At 52.5% G+C, this 16664-nt stretch overlaps 2 protein-coding genes across 3 annotated transcripts; both read right to left on the minus strand.

Moving 5' to 3' along the window:
* Positions 1-1336: 1336 nt before the first annotated feature.
* Positions 1337-7610, minus strand: KRBA2 (KRAB-A domain containing 2). 2 transcript variants are annotated; one of them, XM_032839955.1, is made up of 2 exons: positions 7101-7610; positions 1337-3975 (listed from the first exon to the last, which is right to left on the minus strand). In XM_032839955.1, exon 2 carries the CDS (start codon positions 3953-3955, stop codon positions 2720-2722), a length of 1236 nt encoding a protein of 411 aa, XP_032695846.1. In that variant the 5' UTR covers positions 3956-3975; positions 7101-7610; the 3' UTR covers positions 1337-2719. The 2 variants fall into 2 exon arrangements, with proteins under 2 accessions (XP_032695846.1, XP_032695845.1); XM_032839954.1 differs by lacking the exon at positions 7101-7610 and adding an exon at positions 4817-5277.
* A 1082-nt stretch (positions 7611-8692) lies between these two features.
* On the minus strand, positions 8693-14436 carry RPL26 (ribosomal protein L26). The gene is made up of 4 exons (XM_032839946.1): positions 14315-14436; positions 13023-13195; positions 11333-11473; positions 8693-8864 (listed from the first exon to the last, which is right to left on the minus strand). The coding sequence occupies exons 2-4, from the start codon at positions 13188-13190 to the stop codon at positions 8736-8738; spliced, it is 438 nt and encodes a 145-aa protein (XP_032695837.1). The 5' UTR covers positions 13191-13195; positions 14315-14436; the 3' UTR covers positions 8693-8735.
* Between the last annotated feature and the right edge of the window lie 2228 nt (positions 14437-16664).

The raw sequence follows: 16664 nt of genomic DNA on the forward strand, positions 1-16664 counted from the left end.
ACTTCCCCCCAACACTTTTGTAGTTTCCTTTCCTGTTTCGGAATCAGACTTCATGTGTTCCCTGCTTGAACACATTAACGGAGTAATGCCACCCCTCTCGCTGATGTGGAATGCCACTTTCTTTTTTTTTTTTTTTAAGATTTATGTATTTATTTATTTGACAGACAGAGATCACAAGTAGGCAGAGAGGCAGGCAGAGAGAAAGGGGGAAGCAGGCTCCCTGCTGAGCCGAGAGCCAGATGTGGGGCTCGATCCCAGGACCTGGGATCATGACCTGAGCCGAATACAGAGGCTTCAACCCACTGAGTCACCCAGGCGCCCCTGGAATGCCACTTTTATCATAAATTCTTAAAGCAAACAGAGGTCGGTTTCTGGCCTTGGTTCATATTCTGACTTCACGTGCCTTTCTCCAGCAACGGCCACAGAAATGCACCTGCCCGTATTCTGCAGGGGCCTGACGGTGGCCGCCTGGAGGATGCATGCGCAGACTGCCCCCTGGGGGCTGCCACTGAGCTCCACTCTGCTGTGATGCAAAGACGCAGGCCTGGTGTGGCCAGGTCTTCCAACTTTTCTAGAGATGTATGTGAAACCTGGTTTTCGAGAGTGATGGTGGTGACAGTTTTCAGTTTCGCACACGAACTACATTTGCACGCTGAAAGCTCCCACCCTGGGAGCTCCTGTTCCAGATGCTGAAACGCAGAGTAAGGCCACGCCAGGTCTCAGCGTACACCTCTAACACTTCTCCCACCGCCAGCATTAAGAAGGAAAAGGGGAAGGAAGACCCAGGGAGGGGCTGCAGCAGCTCGGGAGACCTGGGTTCTCTGCAGCCCCTCCCTGGGGCAGGCGGGGTTGCTGTGCCTCATCTCACCTCTCCCCTGCCTGGGTCCATGATGCTGTTCCTGGTTTGCCTGGCAACCAGGAGGCAGTAGGTTAGCAAGAGTGTCGTAACATGAGTCGAGCAGGGCCTCCCAGACCCGGCCAGGGTGAGTGACAAAGGAGCAGTGCAGAGTGCGGTCCCCGCCAAGGATGGAACAGGATTCCCCACCCCCACCCCCGGAACAAACTGGAAGGTGCTGTCACCTCCTTTCTAATAATAATCATGTAGCCTCCTGGTACCACTGTTTAGCCAGCAGAGGAAGGGGAGAGGCCTCCAGCTTTCATGTGGGGGATGGGCTCCGCTGGTAGCAAGGACAACTAACTCAGCGTTTAGACAAAGCCCTTCCCACATCTTCTCTCTGGTTCTCACAACAACCCTGTGAGGCAGGCAGTGTTGCCCCCTCTGTGGGTAGGGGTAGGTACCGCCCCTTGGGGAGGAGGGAACTGCCTCGAGGAGTGATCAGAATGGGCCTGAACGGCCCCAGGATACGCAGGAACGGTGCACGGGGGAATAAAGACCAGACCCTTCTCCTTCCCGTGGTCATCTCTGTAGAACTATTTGTTCCCACGACAGATCCTCCCGGAACATCTCCAGCGGGCTAGGCCTTTGTCTTGGCCGTGGGAACACAGCAGAACCCAGATCCAAGGCACTGTCCTTCTCCTTGTCCAGGTCAGCTCTCCTTACCCTGAACCATGACCCAGACTGGCCCTTGCTCTAGTCTCCTCTGGCCAGAGCAGGGACATCTGGCCCATGTTTGCCCTTTGCTCCAGAGTCCCTGGCGACTGGTCGCTTCCTGGAATGTACTGACCCGTTCCAGAAAGACATGCTTTGCTATTCTTAAGGCGGAGACAAGCGGCAGACTCAGACTGAAATCCTAGCCATGTCTTAATTCTGGCCAACTTTTAAAGTACCTTCCAGGCAGGTCACACCGTTCCTGCACAGGCTGTTCTGAGAGCCGGGATGGCACCTACAGTTTTTCTTGAGGCGGGAAATAGAGAGCAGGTGCTGAGGTGGCCAGTCCCCAGGGTGTGCTGGGTCCACGTCTTCTCTCGTGACTTGTCCTTCATCTCCATCTTTTCCTCTGTGCCCTGTCTTTTCGGATATTGTCTGAGGAGCAGGATTTGGCAGAAGGAATGCTTACTAGAAATAGGGAGGGCACCCCCATCAGCTTCACAGGTAAGACCCCATCAGTTCACATCCTGCAGGCAAACACACTCCTCCATAGTTGGTAGAACTCTGTCCCCCAGAAAGTTATGCCCAGGGCCAAACCCCGAGTACCTGAGACTCTGACCCCACTTGGGGAAAGGGGCTTTGCAAACATAATTTAGGGGAGGCTCTCGAGATGAGATCACCCTCCACTGGGGTGGACCTTAAACCCAATGACATGGATCTGGTATCCAGTGGGTCCTTCTAAGAGATGGAAAAGGAGAACACACATGGAGACCGAGGGCAGGAGGCCCTGTGGAGACCCGCAGGAAGATGGGGCAGAGACTGGCCTTGTACAAGCCAAGGATTGCCAACAGCCATCAGAGAAAGGCCAGAGGCACAGAATGGATTCTTCCTCGGGGCCTCCAGGAGAGGCAGACCCTGCCAACACCCCGATTCTGAATTTCTGGCCCCAGAAGGACGAGAGGGTAAGTTCCTGCTGTTCTAGGCTGCTAAGACTGCGGTCATTTGTCATGGTGGCCCCAGGTCACAGACCTCACCAGGTTTGCCCCTTCAAGCAAGGGCTGCCATGGACAATTTGACCGACGGGAAGGTCTACCCTTCGAGCCCCTTTCCCCAGGGAATTTGGTGGCAGTTCCCCAAGGGCCGTATGGCGCCCACTCGGCAGGTGCCTGGTCACCAGCAAAAGAGACGTGGGGCCCCATGTGAGGTGCTGGGCTCTGCTGCTTCTGGAGCGGTGGGATCGAGGTCCTCGTCCACATCAGATCTGTCTGCTGCGACCTCAGCCCTTTCTTCCTGCCCCATCCAAAGGCTACTCTCTAGCTGTTCTTCAGCAATTTCTAGCTCCTCCTCTGTTTGTAAGATGGCCACGGTTTCCCGGGGTAAGTGCGAAGAGTACAGCCCAAGTTTGGCCTTAAAACCAAACATAGCCTCGTATGGACTTTGCTGCAGGGACACGTCAAACAGCTGATTCCTCACCATCTGTATGAATCTCAGGCCTTCTGCCCAGTGACGTGAGCGGTTACTCTGCATCCAGGCCCTTACCATGTTCTTGACATCGTGGCTGACTTGCTCCAGGGAGCCCGGGCCCTGGCCAGGGCGCTGCTTACCACAGGCAATCTTTAGGTCTGGCCATACCTCACTGAGCTCATGCACAACCTGGTTTGTGAACTCCACGCCACTGCCAGAGTCTAACACACGAGGTGTACCAAGAATCGTGAAGACATCCAAGAGGACACTGACCACGTCACGGGCCCGCTTCGCTTTCAACGGCCGTAAAATAATAAACTTGGTTAAGCGGTCCTGGTAATACAAGATAAACTTGAACTCACCGTCGGCATTTGACTGCATGTCCAGGACCTCAACTTGGCATCTGGAGTCAGCGTCCTTCGAAGGCATGGGCTTGAGGGCAAGACCTCTCTTGGGTACCGGGTTCTTCTGGTAGCACTGTTTACAGAGCGTCAGGTACAAGACAATGACCTCTTTGGTGACATTCCCATACTTTCCTTGTAGCTCCTTGAGCATGCGTGTCCGCCCACCGTGTCCAATGTTGAGATGTGTATCATGGAGAATGTCAAACAACTCTTCCTTATGCACATAATACCGAATTCGGTCGCGTTCTCCGTGGGTCGCCTCGATCAGTTTCTCTGTGCCTTGCACGGAGATCACGTCGTATTTTGCCGCACGGCGGTAGTCACGCGAGGACTTCTTCCCCTTTTCCTTAGCTTCTTTGACTTCCTTTATCGTTTGAAAGTACTTTTCTTTGGAAAATACCTTGCTGTTGTAACTTTTGCTTTCTACTAACTTGGTCACACTTGAAAGAAACTTTTCTCTCATGTCACGTATCTCCGTTTCCGTGTCACTTGTAGTGGACACATGAGGAGGGTCATTTCCAGGTTTCTGGGGCATCATGGACAACTGTAAGAAGGAGCCTAAGACAGGGAGAGAGAAAACAGAGTTAAAATCCCCGATATTCCCTCTGGGAGACTTTCCCTCCCAGGTTCCTCATTCTTCATCTGATTTTTGAAGACTACCACAGAAAAGGAAGATCACAGAGGAATAGTATAAAAGCAGCAACAAAATAAATCAACTAGAAAGCAACCGAGACTGCTCAAAACCCAAGCGTGTCAAGAGAATTTAAAGTTACTAAGATATATATGGAAATATGTAGTAATTTTAGACTTTAGGCAAACAGAGTGAATGAAACTATTCACTCTTTAAGTGAAACCTAGTTAACTGGTCTTTATTTATTACATGAGTAGGAGAGAGGATACATGGAAATGCTTCAGGCAGTAGATGGACACTCTCCCTCAGTAACATTTAAGATAATATAAATGGGAGAATGTTGCTGGAAGGCACCATGATAACTGCAAAGTTGAACCTGAAGTAAGCACCAGGAAGGGGCTTTTTTTTTTTTTTTTAAAGATTGTATTTATTTATTTGACAGACAGAGATCACAAGTAGGCAGAGGCAGAGAGAGAGAGAGGAGGAAGCAGGCTCCCCACCGAGCAGAGAGCCCGATGCAGGGCTCGATCCCAGGACCCTGGGATCATGACCTGAGCCGAAGGCAGAGGCTTTAACCCACTGAGCCACCCAGGAGCCCCAGGAAGGGGCTTTTTTAGCTTTCCCACAATCAATGTAATCGATTTCTTGGGGCCGAAGAGTCTGTCTGCATTTTAGGAGAATCAAGGAGAAAGTGCTGGGAAATTTTTGAATGACAGTTTCCCCCTGGTGACAGCACACAGGAGTAGTGAGTGAAGACTGAGTCCTTACCCTGAGGGACCACGTTGTCATAACTGTCCAGCATCGTGTCCATGCAGCAGGCCTTCCCAGAGGCTCTCAAACACTGGCCATATTTGGCATATCCTCAGATGTCGCTACCTCTTGAAATGACACCAGCTGGTGCCATAGGGACCATTCTCGGGGCCTGGGCTAAGGAGTGGCTGCAGCAGGACCGGGGGAGACAGTGGAGGGTACCAGGAATGAAGGCACGCCAGCATCAGTGACTCAGAATGTGATCATGTGACTGTTACAAGGAAGGCAGGAGAAGGAATAAATGGTCTCCTATCCAACCAGAGGAGTCCAGCTTCATGGGTGAGGAAACAAGTTCTGCCCTCCTGGGAGGTCTGCAGGCCTAGACTGTTTTGATTCTGCCTGAGCTGAGGCCCACATATTTCCAGAACAAAGCAGAGAGTCCAAGTGAACTTGGGTATTCCAAGACTGAAGACCCCTTCCAATACGGGCTTGACAGCTCTGACTAGAGGCGGCAGCTCTGTCTGTTTCCAGAGATGGAAAAAAACCACCTATGTGCAGACAGAGCTGTCAGGAGCTTGTTATGCCAAAAAGCGGTAGTCCCGTTGGTCCACACCCCACCAAGAGAGGAGAATTCCTCAGGGAGAGAACTTGACAGTCAACTGAGGTTCCTTAGAACCACTCCGGGTTGTAGGATGGTGATGCGGCCAGGGGGAGAGTTCTTGTGATAACAGGAGTAACGGCAATCGGGGAGAAAACAAGATCCCTGGGATGCCACCCTCAGAGGGAGAGCCAAGAGGCAGGGCAGAACCCTGGAAAGCAGAGAAAGATGAAAAGGCTTCAAAGCTCTGAGCAACATCTCAGTTAGGCTGAGGTCTGGAAGGTTCTCCCCTAAAAAGGCTTCAAATTCTCGTGCTGAGCATCACTGGCTGACCACAGAACAGTTCTGATTCTAAGACTCTGCTGACTATAAAACTGCTGACTTTCTGATGACTTTTTTTGAGGGGAAAAAACAAAGGAACTACGTTAAATGAACACATCCAGATTAATATATGTGGAAAACATACATTTCAGTGTTGAAGAAATAAAATGTTTGCAAATGCTGTTTAAGTGTGAGCTTAAGATCCTTAGTGTAAATGGACATTTTAAAGGTTCAGAGGGGGCACCTGGGTGGCTCAGTTGGTTAAACGTCTGACTCTTGGTTTTGAACTCAGGTCGTGATCTCAGGGTCCATCACGTGGGTCTCCGCAGCAGAGTCTGTTTGAGATTCTTTACGTTTGCCCCTCTCCCTGCTGATGAGCGCCCACTGTCTCTCAAATCTTTTTTTTTTTTAAAGGCTCTGAGAAGTTCTGCAGTAAATAAACCAGTTTGTTTCATCTACTAGTCACACTTATTTATAAGAATGTATTTATTTGACAGGGAGAGCACAGCAGGGGGAGCTGCAGAGGGAGAAGCAGGATTCCCACTGAGCAGGGAACCCAACGTGGGGCTCTATCCCAGGACCCTGGGATCATAACCCGAGCTGGAGGCAGATGCTTAATGGAGTGAGCCACCCAGGCGCCCCTACCAGTCACATTTAATCATTTAATCACGTTTAAAAGGAATATGTTATCATCCCACAGCCAAAGGTCCTCAGAAGAGACCACGAGATATTCAGCAGGATCCAGGAAAGCACCTTCCAGACTCCTCCCTGAAACCAGCAGCTCTAATTGAGTGGCTGCCCTGGCTGCTATTTGAGGCCCTTCAGGGGACTGTAAGGGAAGCAAAAGCTTCATCTTCATCCTATAAAAGAATGAAGACAGGTTGGGAATAATTTATAGTGAAAAGATGCAAAATCTCAGCCTTTAATCTGAGACACAGTCCTCACAATATGCTAGGAAAAGCCACATTTAGCTAACGGGCCTATTTTGGTTAGTCCATCAGTGTTTGTTTTTTACCTATAGGTATTTACCTATAGGAACGATTTACCTATAGGTACAGATGGGATTTCATAGAGGAATCTTGGCTGCCCTTCTTGGAAAAGGGGACAATCTGGCCATCCTGGGAGCTTGGCGGCTTGGCAACAACTGGCCGCAGATCGGGTTAGAAGAGCCCGCACTCTCCCGTTTCCCAGCGTCCCTAAGCGCCCTACTAACGTGTCCACCTTATCTGCCCCTCCCTGCGGTCGTCTGGGTTTTCAGCACCTGTTCCACAGCAGCAGGAAAGAACTGTGTCGAGCTTCCTCACGCGGTCTGCGACGGCGGGGTAACTACGGATACATGACCTTGGTTAGAGAAAGCTGGAGCCATCTCCCGCCCTCACCCACCTGTGAGTCTTTGCTTTGGCGTCCCAGACCTGGAAGGCCCTTTCGTTGGTCCTGTGAACTCAGCCGCCTTCCTGATGCGTCCAGCGACTCCAGCCGATTGCCACCGCTCCGGCCTCTGGACAGCCCGGTCTCTGGAGCACTTGATCTTGTGTTCGTCGTCGACTGGTCCGGGCGTACACAACCTCGAAGGTAGGCGCTGAGCCCTCTACCGGGCGGTATTCCCTCAGACGGCCAAGGATCCGGCGAGACAAAAGATGCTCGGAGGACGGTAGGCAGACGCTCCCCGTGCAGGTGCAGGGGCGAGGCTGGCAAGGGGAGGGCTGAGGGGTGTGTCCCTGCCCCGGGCGGAGTTACTGGGCTTCAGCTCCCTCAGCCACAACAGAGGGACTGGTTTCCTGATGCAGACGCGGGGATAACGCAGGTGAAGCACTTAGCAGAGCCTCCCCTCATCCTCCGACAGACGTCCCGCCCGCTCCTGGAGACCGGCTGCGGGCGCCACCTCCCCTGAGTGCGTGGTCTTCCTCCCTGCACGCCCGTCCGCAACCCCCGCTCCGCCCGCCGATCGCCGCCCCCGACCCCCGCAAGGACGGCGAGTTCGGGGGTGAACCAATGAGCGAGGCCGGGAGACGCGGGGAGGACCGATGGCTGCCGAACCGAGGCCAGAGGCCTGGGCTGTGAGGGGGATGCGCCGGGGGTCACGGCGTCGGGGGCCCGTCTTCCCCTCCCCCGCCGCCGCGGGCCCCAGTCCTGCTGCCGCCACACCTCCCGCCGCCGCCGCCGCCCCCCGCACCGGAAGCCGCTCGGCGCCGGCCGGAAGCCCCGCCCCCGCCGGGCATCTTTTTAAATCCCCGACGGGGTCCTGCTAGGGGTTTTCGCCGCCTGTCCTTCGGCTGTCGCTGGGGTTGGGGGTACCTGCGGCCGGCCTGTGCGTGACCTTGGCAGAGCGAGCCGCTGACCCCGTCCCTCACGCTGTTGCAAAGCCCGCGATCAGGAAGTGAGGAAAGTGAGCTGCATCCCTCATTCTGCATCTAGAAGCTTCCTGGTAAAGGAGAGGCTGGCGCCTCTTCACGGAGCCCCGGGAACCCACGTTTCAAAGGAACGTTTACTTCGAACTGCAACGTAAGCATTTGCGCTGAGATTTTGGCGCTATGGCACTCCTCCGAGTGGCACCAGCGCCTGCGAGATTAGGGTAAAGGATGAGCACAGCTGGGGGCAGTGGCTCCTCGCTTGGCACGCCACGTGCACACCTACATAGTTGTCACCTGGCAGCAGACAGCAGGTTGGGGCGGTAGCCCACAGGTCTCTTCATCTGGGCTTTCCTCTCAGTGAGCCATGACGCCCCCCCCCAAAACTGCCTGCTCTAATAAGGGGGACACCCCCACTATGTTATCAGAATCTCATTACTCTCGGTGACTAAAGAGTTGGTGCTCAAATGGGAAAACCCCCTCTACCCAGATAGTATTTTTCTTTAGCACAGTCAGGCCCAGGATGGGGGCCCTGCCTCCAGCAGCAAATGCCACCCGACTTCCCGGAAAACCCACCGGCTGGCAGGGGGGCGTTTTCCCCAAGCCCCACACAGAAAACAAATGCTCTTCATTTTAACAGTTTTTATTTCAAGTCACAGAGAAGACTACTTCACTCCTGCATCTTCTCAATTGTTTCTTCCTTGTATTTGCCCTTTTCCTTTCCTACTTGGCGAGATTTGGCTTTCCGTTCGAGGATCTTTTTGCGGTCTTTGTCCAGTTTTAGTCTAGTGATAACCACCTGCAGAGAAACAAAACACTTCTAGAGTTACCAGCTTCACAAGCTAAGCAAGTCATACACATTGTTGTTTCTACCGAAACTTGAGAATCATCAAGTTGGAGTATAAATGTAGCTTCGACCCACAAAACCAGAGTATAGATTCTTCTTGAGACAAATCTAATAGTTAAAGGTCTCCAGGTGATGGTAAATTTAGGTCTTACGAAGGAAGGCGAGGAACAGGGGCAAAGAGCACTGAACCAGGTTTGGGAACACAGCAAAACCACCAAAAAGAAATCTCTGCTATCACGGAGCCTGTACTTTGGTATGGGAAGAGAGAAAACAAAGGACGTGGATATATGTCAGACTCTGATATACAGAAAAACAGGTAATATGGGGGAGACTAAGGACACTGGTGAGCAGGGGCTAAATCCTATAGGGTGATCAAACAAGGCCCTACAGTTAAGGCTACACTCAGACACCTGAAACCTTGAGCACATTATGGTGAGAGACGTCAGATGGACAAACACTGTTATGATGGCGGGGACAGGTACTACTGTAAAAAGTCAAACTTGTGACAAGATTAAAATGGTCAGCAAGGGATGGCAGACAGTACAGATGTTAAGGTATAAACTTACAAACTGGGGCGCCTGTGTGGCTCAGTGGGTTAAGCCTCTGCCTTCGGCTCAGGTCATGATCTCAGGGTCCTGGGATCGAGCCCCCCATCGGGCTCTCTGCTCAGTGGGGAGCCTGCTTCCCCCGCCTCCCGCCTGCCTCTCTGCCTACTTGTGATCTCACTTTGTGTGTCAAATAAATAAATAAATAATCTTAGGGGCACCTGAGTGGCTCAGTGGATTAAAGCCTCTGCCTTTGGCTCAGGTCATGGTCCCAGGGTGCTGGGATCGAGTCCCGCATCGGACTCTCCACTCAGCAGGGAGTCTGCTTCCCTTCCTCTCTCTCTGCCTGCCTCTGCCTACTTGTGATCTCTGTCTGTCAAATAAATAAAATCTTTAAAAAAAAAAAAAAAATCTTAAAATTAAAAAAAAAGAAAAAGCAACTTAGAAACTTTTAAGTTCTACAGATATGATCAGCAGTAGTGATATATACACAATATTGCATCATAATCACCAATCTTGCTAAAAGACTACAACTTTGTTACTCCCACTACTAAAATGAGCAATTGGGAGGACAGAGCTGCCATACACTGTGATGGTGGCAAACTGTGGACAGAATCAGAAGTCTGAACACATTAGGTTTGATGTTACCCATCAGAAATTCAAGCTAAAATGCAAAACAGGTAACTGGGTGTTGAGGTCCGGGCCAGAGTCCTCTGCCTTTAGAGGTCTGAAGTCCTTAGACTGAAATAAAGAGATGAAAACAATCACTGAGCCACAGTGAAGGAAACTTACATCCTACACTGTGCTACCTGGAAAAGACCAAGAAGCAATCACTAGTTGGTGACCTGGACTGGTGGGACAGACACAGGACTGGCGAAGGCCAGAGAACAGCAAAGTCCTTGCTCCCAGAAGACACATACTAAAGGAATTAGAGGGAAGTGTCACCACGCTGGTAATGCACTGGGGGTAGGGAAGAGAGGTAAAGAAAACACAGGAAAACATTAATAGTGAATTCGAGGTGAAAGAGATGCAGGAGTATTGCCACAGCAATCCTTCCAACTTTCCTGTAGTTTGGAAACAGATTTATGGCAGCATCGTAAGATCTTTTAAAAACCAGAAGCAAGAAATGACAGTATCTGAGAATTCACATCCAAGTTCCAGACAGGCACCTGCATGGGAAACAGACCAGATTTTCTATGCTGGCTCAGACACTACCACTATCCATGAGATCTTAGCTTTCGGGCTTCGGTTTTTTCCCCATTTGTAAATACTTCACAGGGTTGTAGAACGGACATCCTGCTTACCCAGCTTTATTTACTTTTTAAGATTTATTTATTTATTTTAGAGGGAGAGGGAGAGTGCGAGCAGGAGTGAGACAGTGCATTAGTGGGAGGGGCAAAGGAAGAGGGAATCTCAAGCAAGCTCTACGCTGAGTGGAGAGCCCCACTTGAGGGCGTCAATCCCAGGACACTGAGGTCATGACCTGAGCCAAAACCAAAAGGGACACTTAACTGACTGAATCCCCCAGGCGCCCTTGCTTACTCAGCTTTAATACTGAGAATGAACAGGCTATCCGCTCCATTTAATAGAAAAATGACCCTATTTCCTAGATTTTAAGATTTGTTCACCATAGCTTTTTAAGGAGAAGATACATTAAATATACATAATGACTCGTCAAGGTGCCCTGGTCTCATAAAAAATTTCAGTCTGGTTTCTAGAACTCCATTCAAATACTGTGTTGGCTTTTAAGACTGGTTTCTAGAACCTCTAAAATCAGGGATTCTCTCTGGGAGGGCGCTGCGAACAAGGAACCACATTTGCCAACACCTCCTGTAAATTCCTTCTCTTCTCTCGGGCATTCTCAGCAACACCTACCTTGCTAGGGTGGATGCCCACATGGACGGTTGTGCCATTCGCCTTTTCTCGCTGCACTCGTTCAATGTAGATGACGTACTTCTTCCTGTAAACCTGGACGACCTTGCCAATCTGCTGACCTTTGTAGTGTCCTCGCACAACCTAAACGAAGTTCAAAAATAACAGAAATATTAAGATTAACCTTTGGGGGCCATCTGGGTGGTTCAGTCTGTTAAGCCTCTGCCTTTGGCTCAGGTCATGATCTCAGGGTCCTGGGATGGAGCCCCACATCAGGCTCTCAGCTCAGCAGGGAGCCTGCTCCCCCCACCCCGCCCCACCCCTCTGCCTACTTGTGAACTGTCAAGTAAATAAATAAAATCTTAAAAAAAAAAAAAAAATCAACCTTGGGAACCAGGAAAGCTATGGATCATGTAAACGTCACTGACTCGACCAGATCTATGAGACCTTTCAATTTTCAAAGACAGGATGGCTAGCGGAAACGTCCCAATAATTCTCTCTGGCTTGATCCTGCAAATAAATTATGTCCCCATATAAATCCAGTGATGGACAGCACATCCACCAACTGGTGGTCCACGAGCAGCCGCGGGCTTGGTAAAAGGTTAAAACACGACCCCACTTTGGCTTTCATAGCAGATGGACAACAAGGAACTTTACTCCGCATCAAAGGAGGCAAGAGGCCACAAGACTAAATTCACAACCCATTAACGTGTCCAAGCCAGTGCCAGGGCCGGCAGCAGCAAGGATGTGTGGGAACCAATTCTTTCCCAAAGGCCAGTTTCCCACCCCTGAGTCCCAGTGATGCTCAGCCAGTCTGGAAGCAACCCAAAGTGCTTCTGCACAGATGTTTCTGAAAGAAACATCCTTCCAGCTGCAGATTTTCTCACATTAAGAGACCTTGAGGGGCGCCTGGGTGGCTCAGTGGGTTAAGGCCTCTGCCTTTGGCTTGGGTCGTGATCCTGGAGTCCTGGATGGAGCCCCGTATTGGGCTCTCCGCTCAGTAGGAAGCCTGCTTCCCCCTCTCTGCCTACTTGTGATCTCTGTCCGTCAAATAAATAAATAAGATCTTAAAAAAAAAAAAAAAAAAAAAGACCTTGAAAGCCAAGACCACCTCCTGAAAGCACCGACAAATCCCGCACCAGTACAGTGGCAACCAACGGCGGGTGTCAACCCACAGGGCCATCTGGAGACTGGCCTTTCACGTAAACGGCCGCTAACCCCATCAATACTGGCGACAGGCACAGGCTGCTCTAGAGCGGGGCCTCCATTCAGTCCTCACCAGCTGCAGGTTACAGCTAAGCAAACACATACAGAGATTTTCACTTAAATCCACGTGACAAGGTGTCCGCCGGTAAACAAAACCACCACATAAAACTACGGTCCAGGGAGGGCTCCCCTATCAGGACTTTAACTCAGACAGAACCCGAACTGGTCCTCACACGCATCTCTGTGACCCACCGCACCGAGAAAAAGCGCATCACAAAGTAGTGCGTTGGTTCTGAACCACCTCCCTCTCCCCAGTTAGGCCCAAACTGTGGGGCTTGGGACGACTGACACGGTTTCCCGTTTGACTTTACGGCTCCCTCCTGCACTCCTGCTCTGGGAGCCACGTCTCAGGCGCCTGGTGGCCAGAGCGCAATCCCTCTCCCGGCCCGGCGTTCGGGCTGCGCCGGGACCCCCGCGCGCTCCAGACCTGCACTTCGTCATCCTTCCGGATGGGCATGGAGCGCACGTTGTACTTCTGCCTCAGCTCCTTGGAAAGAGGGGAGGACATGATCTTCCTGCGAATGTGGGACGGCGCGTTGAAGTGCCGCTTCCGGTTCTTGCTCCGGTCGGAAGTCACGAAGGGATTGAACTTCATCTCGGCTGAAGAGGAAAGTCAGAAGCCGCGTCAGCCCTTAAGTGACCACAGTCGAGTCCAGTTTCCAAACAGGTAACGGCACCACTGCCGGCTGGGCAGGTCAGAAAGCCCCGGGAACGATCCTAGTCTGCCGCGGGACTTTCTGTATTTGTTGATGCGATAAAGAATTCCCGAGGGCCCGGGGGGCTCCGTCCCTTAAGCATCCGCCTTCGGCTCAGGTCATATCCCAGGGTCCTGGGATGGAGCCCCGCGGAGCGCTCCCTGCTTCTCCCTCTGCGTGTGCTAATAAATAAAGTTTAAAAATAATAATAACGATAGGGGCGCCTGGGTGGCTCAGTGGGTTAAAGCCTCTGCCTTCGGCTCAGGTCATGGTCCCAGGGTCCTGGGATCGAGCCCCGCATCGGGCTCTCTGCTCAGCAGGGAGCCTGCTTCCCTTCCTCTCTCTCTGCCTGCCTCTGCCTACTTGTGATCTGTCAAATAAATAAATAAAATCTTTAAAAAATAATAATAATAACGATAGTAATTCCCCATCAGTAACACACCTGCTTCAGCGCACACCCTCCAACTCCTGCATCACCGGGTAAGAAGTCAAGACGGGACTCGCACCCCTGATGCGTGAAGGCAGCGCAGACCCACAACTCACTCATTCAACATCCCACTCTGCAGAGACCGACCACCGTCCACCCACTACAGGCCCAGGCGCGAGCGCGTTTAGTCCCCACAAAACGCATCGGCTCCTCGGTCCCCAAGCCTGGGCAGGGCTGCGCATCTCGGGTCCAAAAAGCCTTCTCCTGGGCGAGCGCGGCCTGCCAAGTTCCCTGGCTTTACCAGGTAATTACTTCGAGACCACCTCTAAGGAACTACACCGAGTAGACTTGTCTCCATCCCCAGAGAACGCTTCCCCTCCAGGAGTCGATATGCGGGGTTCCCAAACCCCCTCTCCTCCTCCCTTCCCGAGCTCGGCGGCCCTCAGGCTTGCGGGAAAACAGATGGAGACCATCCCGGCCCCTTTCCCTGGGTGCTATTCGTCCGCCGGGAGAGTATCGGACCCCCGGGGTCAAAAGACATCGCGCCCGCCAACGGATGGCCGTGGATTTTCTCGCGCTTGCACGGCCAAAACTCACCCACAGGAGCCTCAGCGATGGCCGCAGAAGGGAAGAGATCCACACGTTACTTCCGGTTCTGTAAGTTGCCGAGAGATCTCGCGAGACCGATCATCTCTTGGCGCGAGAGAGGCGCGGGGTTTGAACTGGAGGAGGAAACTGGGAAAGAAACTGATGACTAGTGCACCCCCGCGGCTTGGAGGGGAACTGCAGGGAACAGCAAAACCGCCTTCTCCAGGGCCTGGTGCCTCCCTTGGGAAGTCTGGGTTCTGCAGGCGGGTGCTCCGGAAAGGGTCGTTCCTGGGCGGGTGGTGGCGGGGGCTGCTCAGGGTGTGGCTGTTCCGGTGCGTGGTGAAGGAGCCGGCGCCTCATTCGCCGGGAAAGGGCAGGTCTTACTTGCGGCCGCCAGGTGGCGCTGGGCCTGCGTCCGCCGGTCACCCCGGTTTGCGCGGGTCTTTTGATGCGCTCCACCGCCCCGCCCCGCGGCGGCCACCCGCCTTGCGGGGGCGGGGACCCAAGATCGTCCCCGCCCCGCGCCAGGAGGTCCGTACCTGCGTGTCTAACGAGCTCGCGGTTGATGCCCCGGGTCCGGGTCCGAGCCCACACTCGGAGGGAGGCCTTTGCAAGCAGAGAGCTGCGCCCCTTTCCGATCGTTACTGCCCGCTGCCCTGCGGTCCGGGGCTGGGGAGCAGGGGCGCGGGCCGGGGTCGCCCGCAAACGGACGCAGGGGCAGGCTGCAGGGCGGGGCGGGGAGTGCGGGAGGGGGTGAGCTCCCGCGGCTTGCCTGGCCGCGCACCTGGTGGGGGATCCGTTTCTGTCGGATGAATAATGCCTTGACCTTGACGGAGCGATGCGGCGTCCTGCAGACAAAGACACGCGCGTCGCTGTAATTCGTAAGACGTGGGCAGCTTGCTGAGTCCTGGGAACACTCTTCTCACTTTATGTTGTTAGCTCCTTTAGCCCATCAGATGGCCTTGTGAGGCCGGTACCGTGTTATTGTTCCCATTATACAGATGGGGTCGTTGACCCACGGAGAAGTGAGAGGAGCTCTTGCAAGTTACGTAGAACCTTCGGGTTGCAGATGAACCCACTCAGGCTCTTCCCAGTCCCTTCCCTATGTGGTCCTAATTTCTAGGACTCCCCTGGGTCAAGTCAAAGAGTAAGAAGCCATGTCCTTGAGGAGCCAGAGTAGAGTCACTAAAGAAAATGGGTTTTCATGGTTTAAAAAAGTTGTGTTTTAAATATGCTGTAAACAGCCCTAGATTTTATTCGTAACTGAAAAATTCAGTGAGGGGCGCCTGGGTGGCTCAGTCGTTTAAGCGTCTGCCTTATGCTCAGGTCATGATCCTGGAGTTGCAGGATCAGGCCCCACCTTGGGCTCCCTGCTCAAGGGGGAGGCTGCTTCTCCCTCTGCCTCTCACCCTGCTTATGCTCTCGATCTCTCTCTCAAATAAGTAAAATCCTTTAAAAAATTCAGTGAGCATACCTCTAATGCAATTTTTTTTAAGCTTATCATTATTGCTATTTTTGTAAACTCTACACCCAACGTGGGGCTCAGACTCACGACCCTGAGTTCAAGAGCCACATGCTCTTGGACTGAGTGGCCCAGGTGCCCCTGTAATTCTTTTCAACAAATGTTTATGCCTCTTTTGCAAGCCGTGATTGATCTGGACCCTGGAATTGCAAAGTGAAATTAGTCAAAGCTTCTGCCTGCAGGAAGTTCATTGTCTAAGAGGAGAGATAAGCAGTGAAACTGACAATCCGCTCCCCCCACCCCCAGGAAAAGTGCTTGATGAGCAGCAGCCCTTGGTGGGGTTGCTGGGGCTTTTTTTTTTTTTTTTTTTAAAAAGAGAGAGCACAGACGGAGAGGCAGAGAGAGAATCTTACGCAGGCTCCATGCTGAGCCCATTGCTGGGCGGGATCTCATCATCCTGAGATCATGACCCGAGCTGAAACCAAGAGGTAGCCACTCAACGGACCGAGCCCCCCAGGCGCCCCGACCTTGGTGCTTCTGTGGCAGGAATAGCAGAGAGCTTTGGGGTCAGGGAAGACTTCTGGGGTGAGATCACCCTTGGCTGAGTTTGGAAGAATGTTAAAATTAGCTCCATGAGGCAGTGGGAATCGCTGGAGGGAGGGCTTGGAGATGGGAAGCAGCTTGATGTAGTGTCTCTCGGAGCCAGGTCCTTGCAGCTGGAGGGAAGAACCTTCAGGGAGAAGCCCGTGGGGCTCCGGGCTGAGCTGAATTCGCTTGGGTTGCTAGAAGTTCCAGGGAGCCGCTGAATGCCCCTGCCTCCCTGCCTTCCTAACCTTGCCTTCCTTTCTGGTCCTCGCAGACTCATCCTCTCTTTTCTTGTTCTTATTAGTTCCCTCA

The sequence above is a fragment of the Lontra canadensis genome, unplaced genomic scaffold (assembly GCF_010015895.1).
Source record: "Lontra canadensis isolate GAN:19392208 unplaced genomic scaffold, GSC_riverotter_1.0 scaffold110, whole genome shotgun sequence".
In the NCBI taxonomy this organism is placed as follows: domain Eukaryota; kingdom Metazoa; phylum Chordata; class Mammalia; order Carnivora; family Mustelidae; genus Lontra; species Lontra canadensis.

Excerpts from the sequence above, each read along its gene's own strand:
- RPL26 (XM_032839946.1), bottom strand. The coding sequence starts at position 13,190 with ATGAAGTTCAATCCCTTCGTGACTTCCGACCGGAGCAAGAACCGGAAG. Across the intron at positions 11,474-13,022 it reads GGAAGGATGACGAAGTGCAG|GTTGTGCGAGGACACTACAA; the intron begins GTCTGGAGCGCG and ends AACTTCGTTTAG. Across the intron at positions 8,865-11,332 it reads TGGGCATCCACCCTAGCAAG|GTGGTTATCACTAGACTAAA; the intron begins GTAGGTGTTGCT and ends GTTTCTCTGCAG.
- KRBA2 (XM_032839954.1), bottom strand. The coding sequence starts at position 4,859 with ATGGACACGATGCTGGACAGTTATGACAACGTGGTCCCTCAGG. Across the intron at positions 3,976-4,816 it reads TGACAACGTGGTCCCTCAGG|GCTCCTTCTTACAGTTGTCC; the intron begins GTAAGGACTCAG and ends TCCCTGTCTTAG.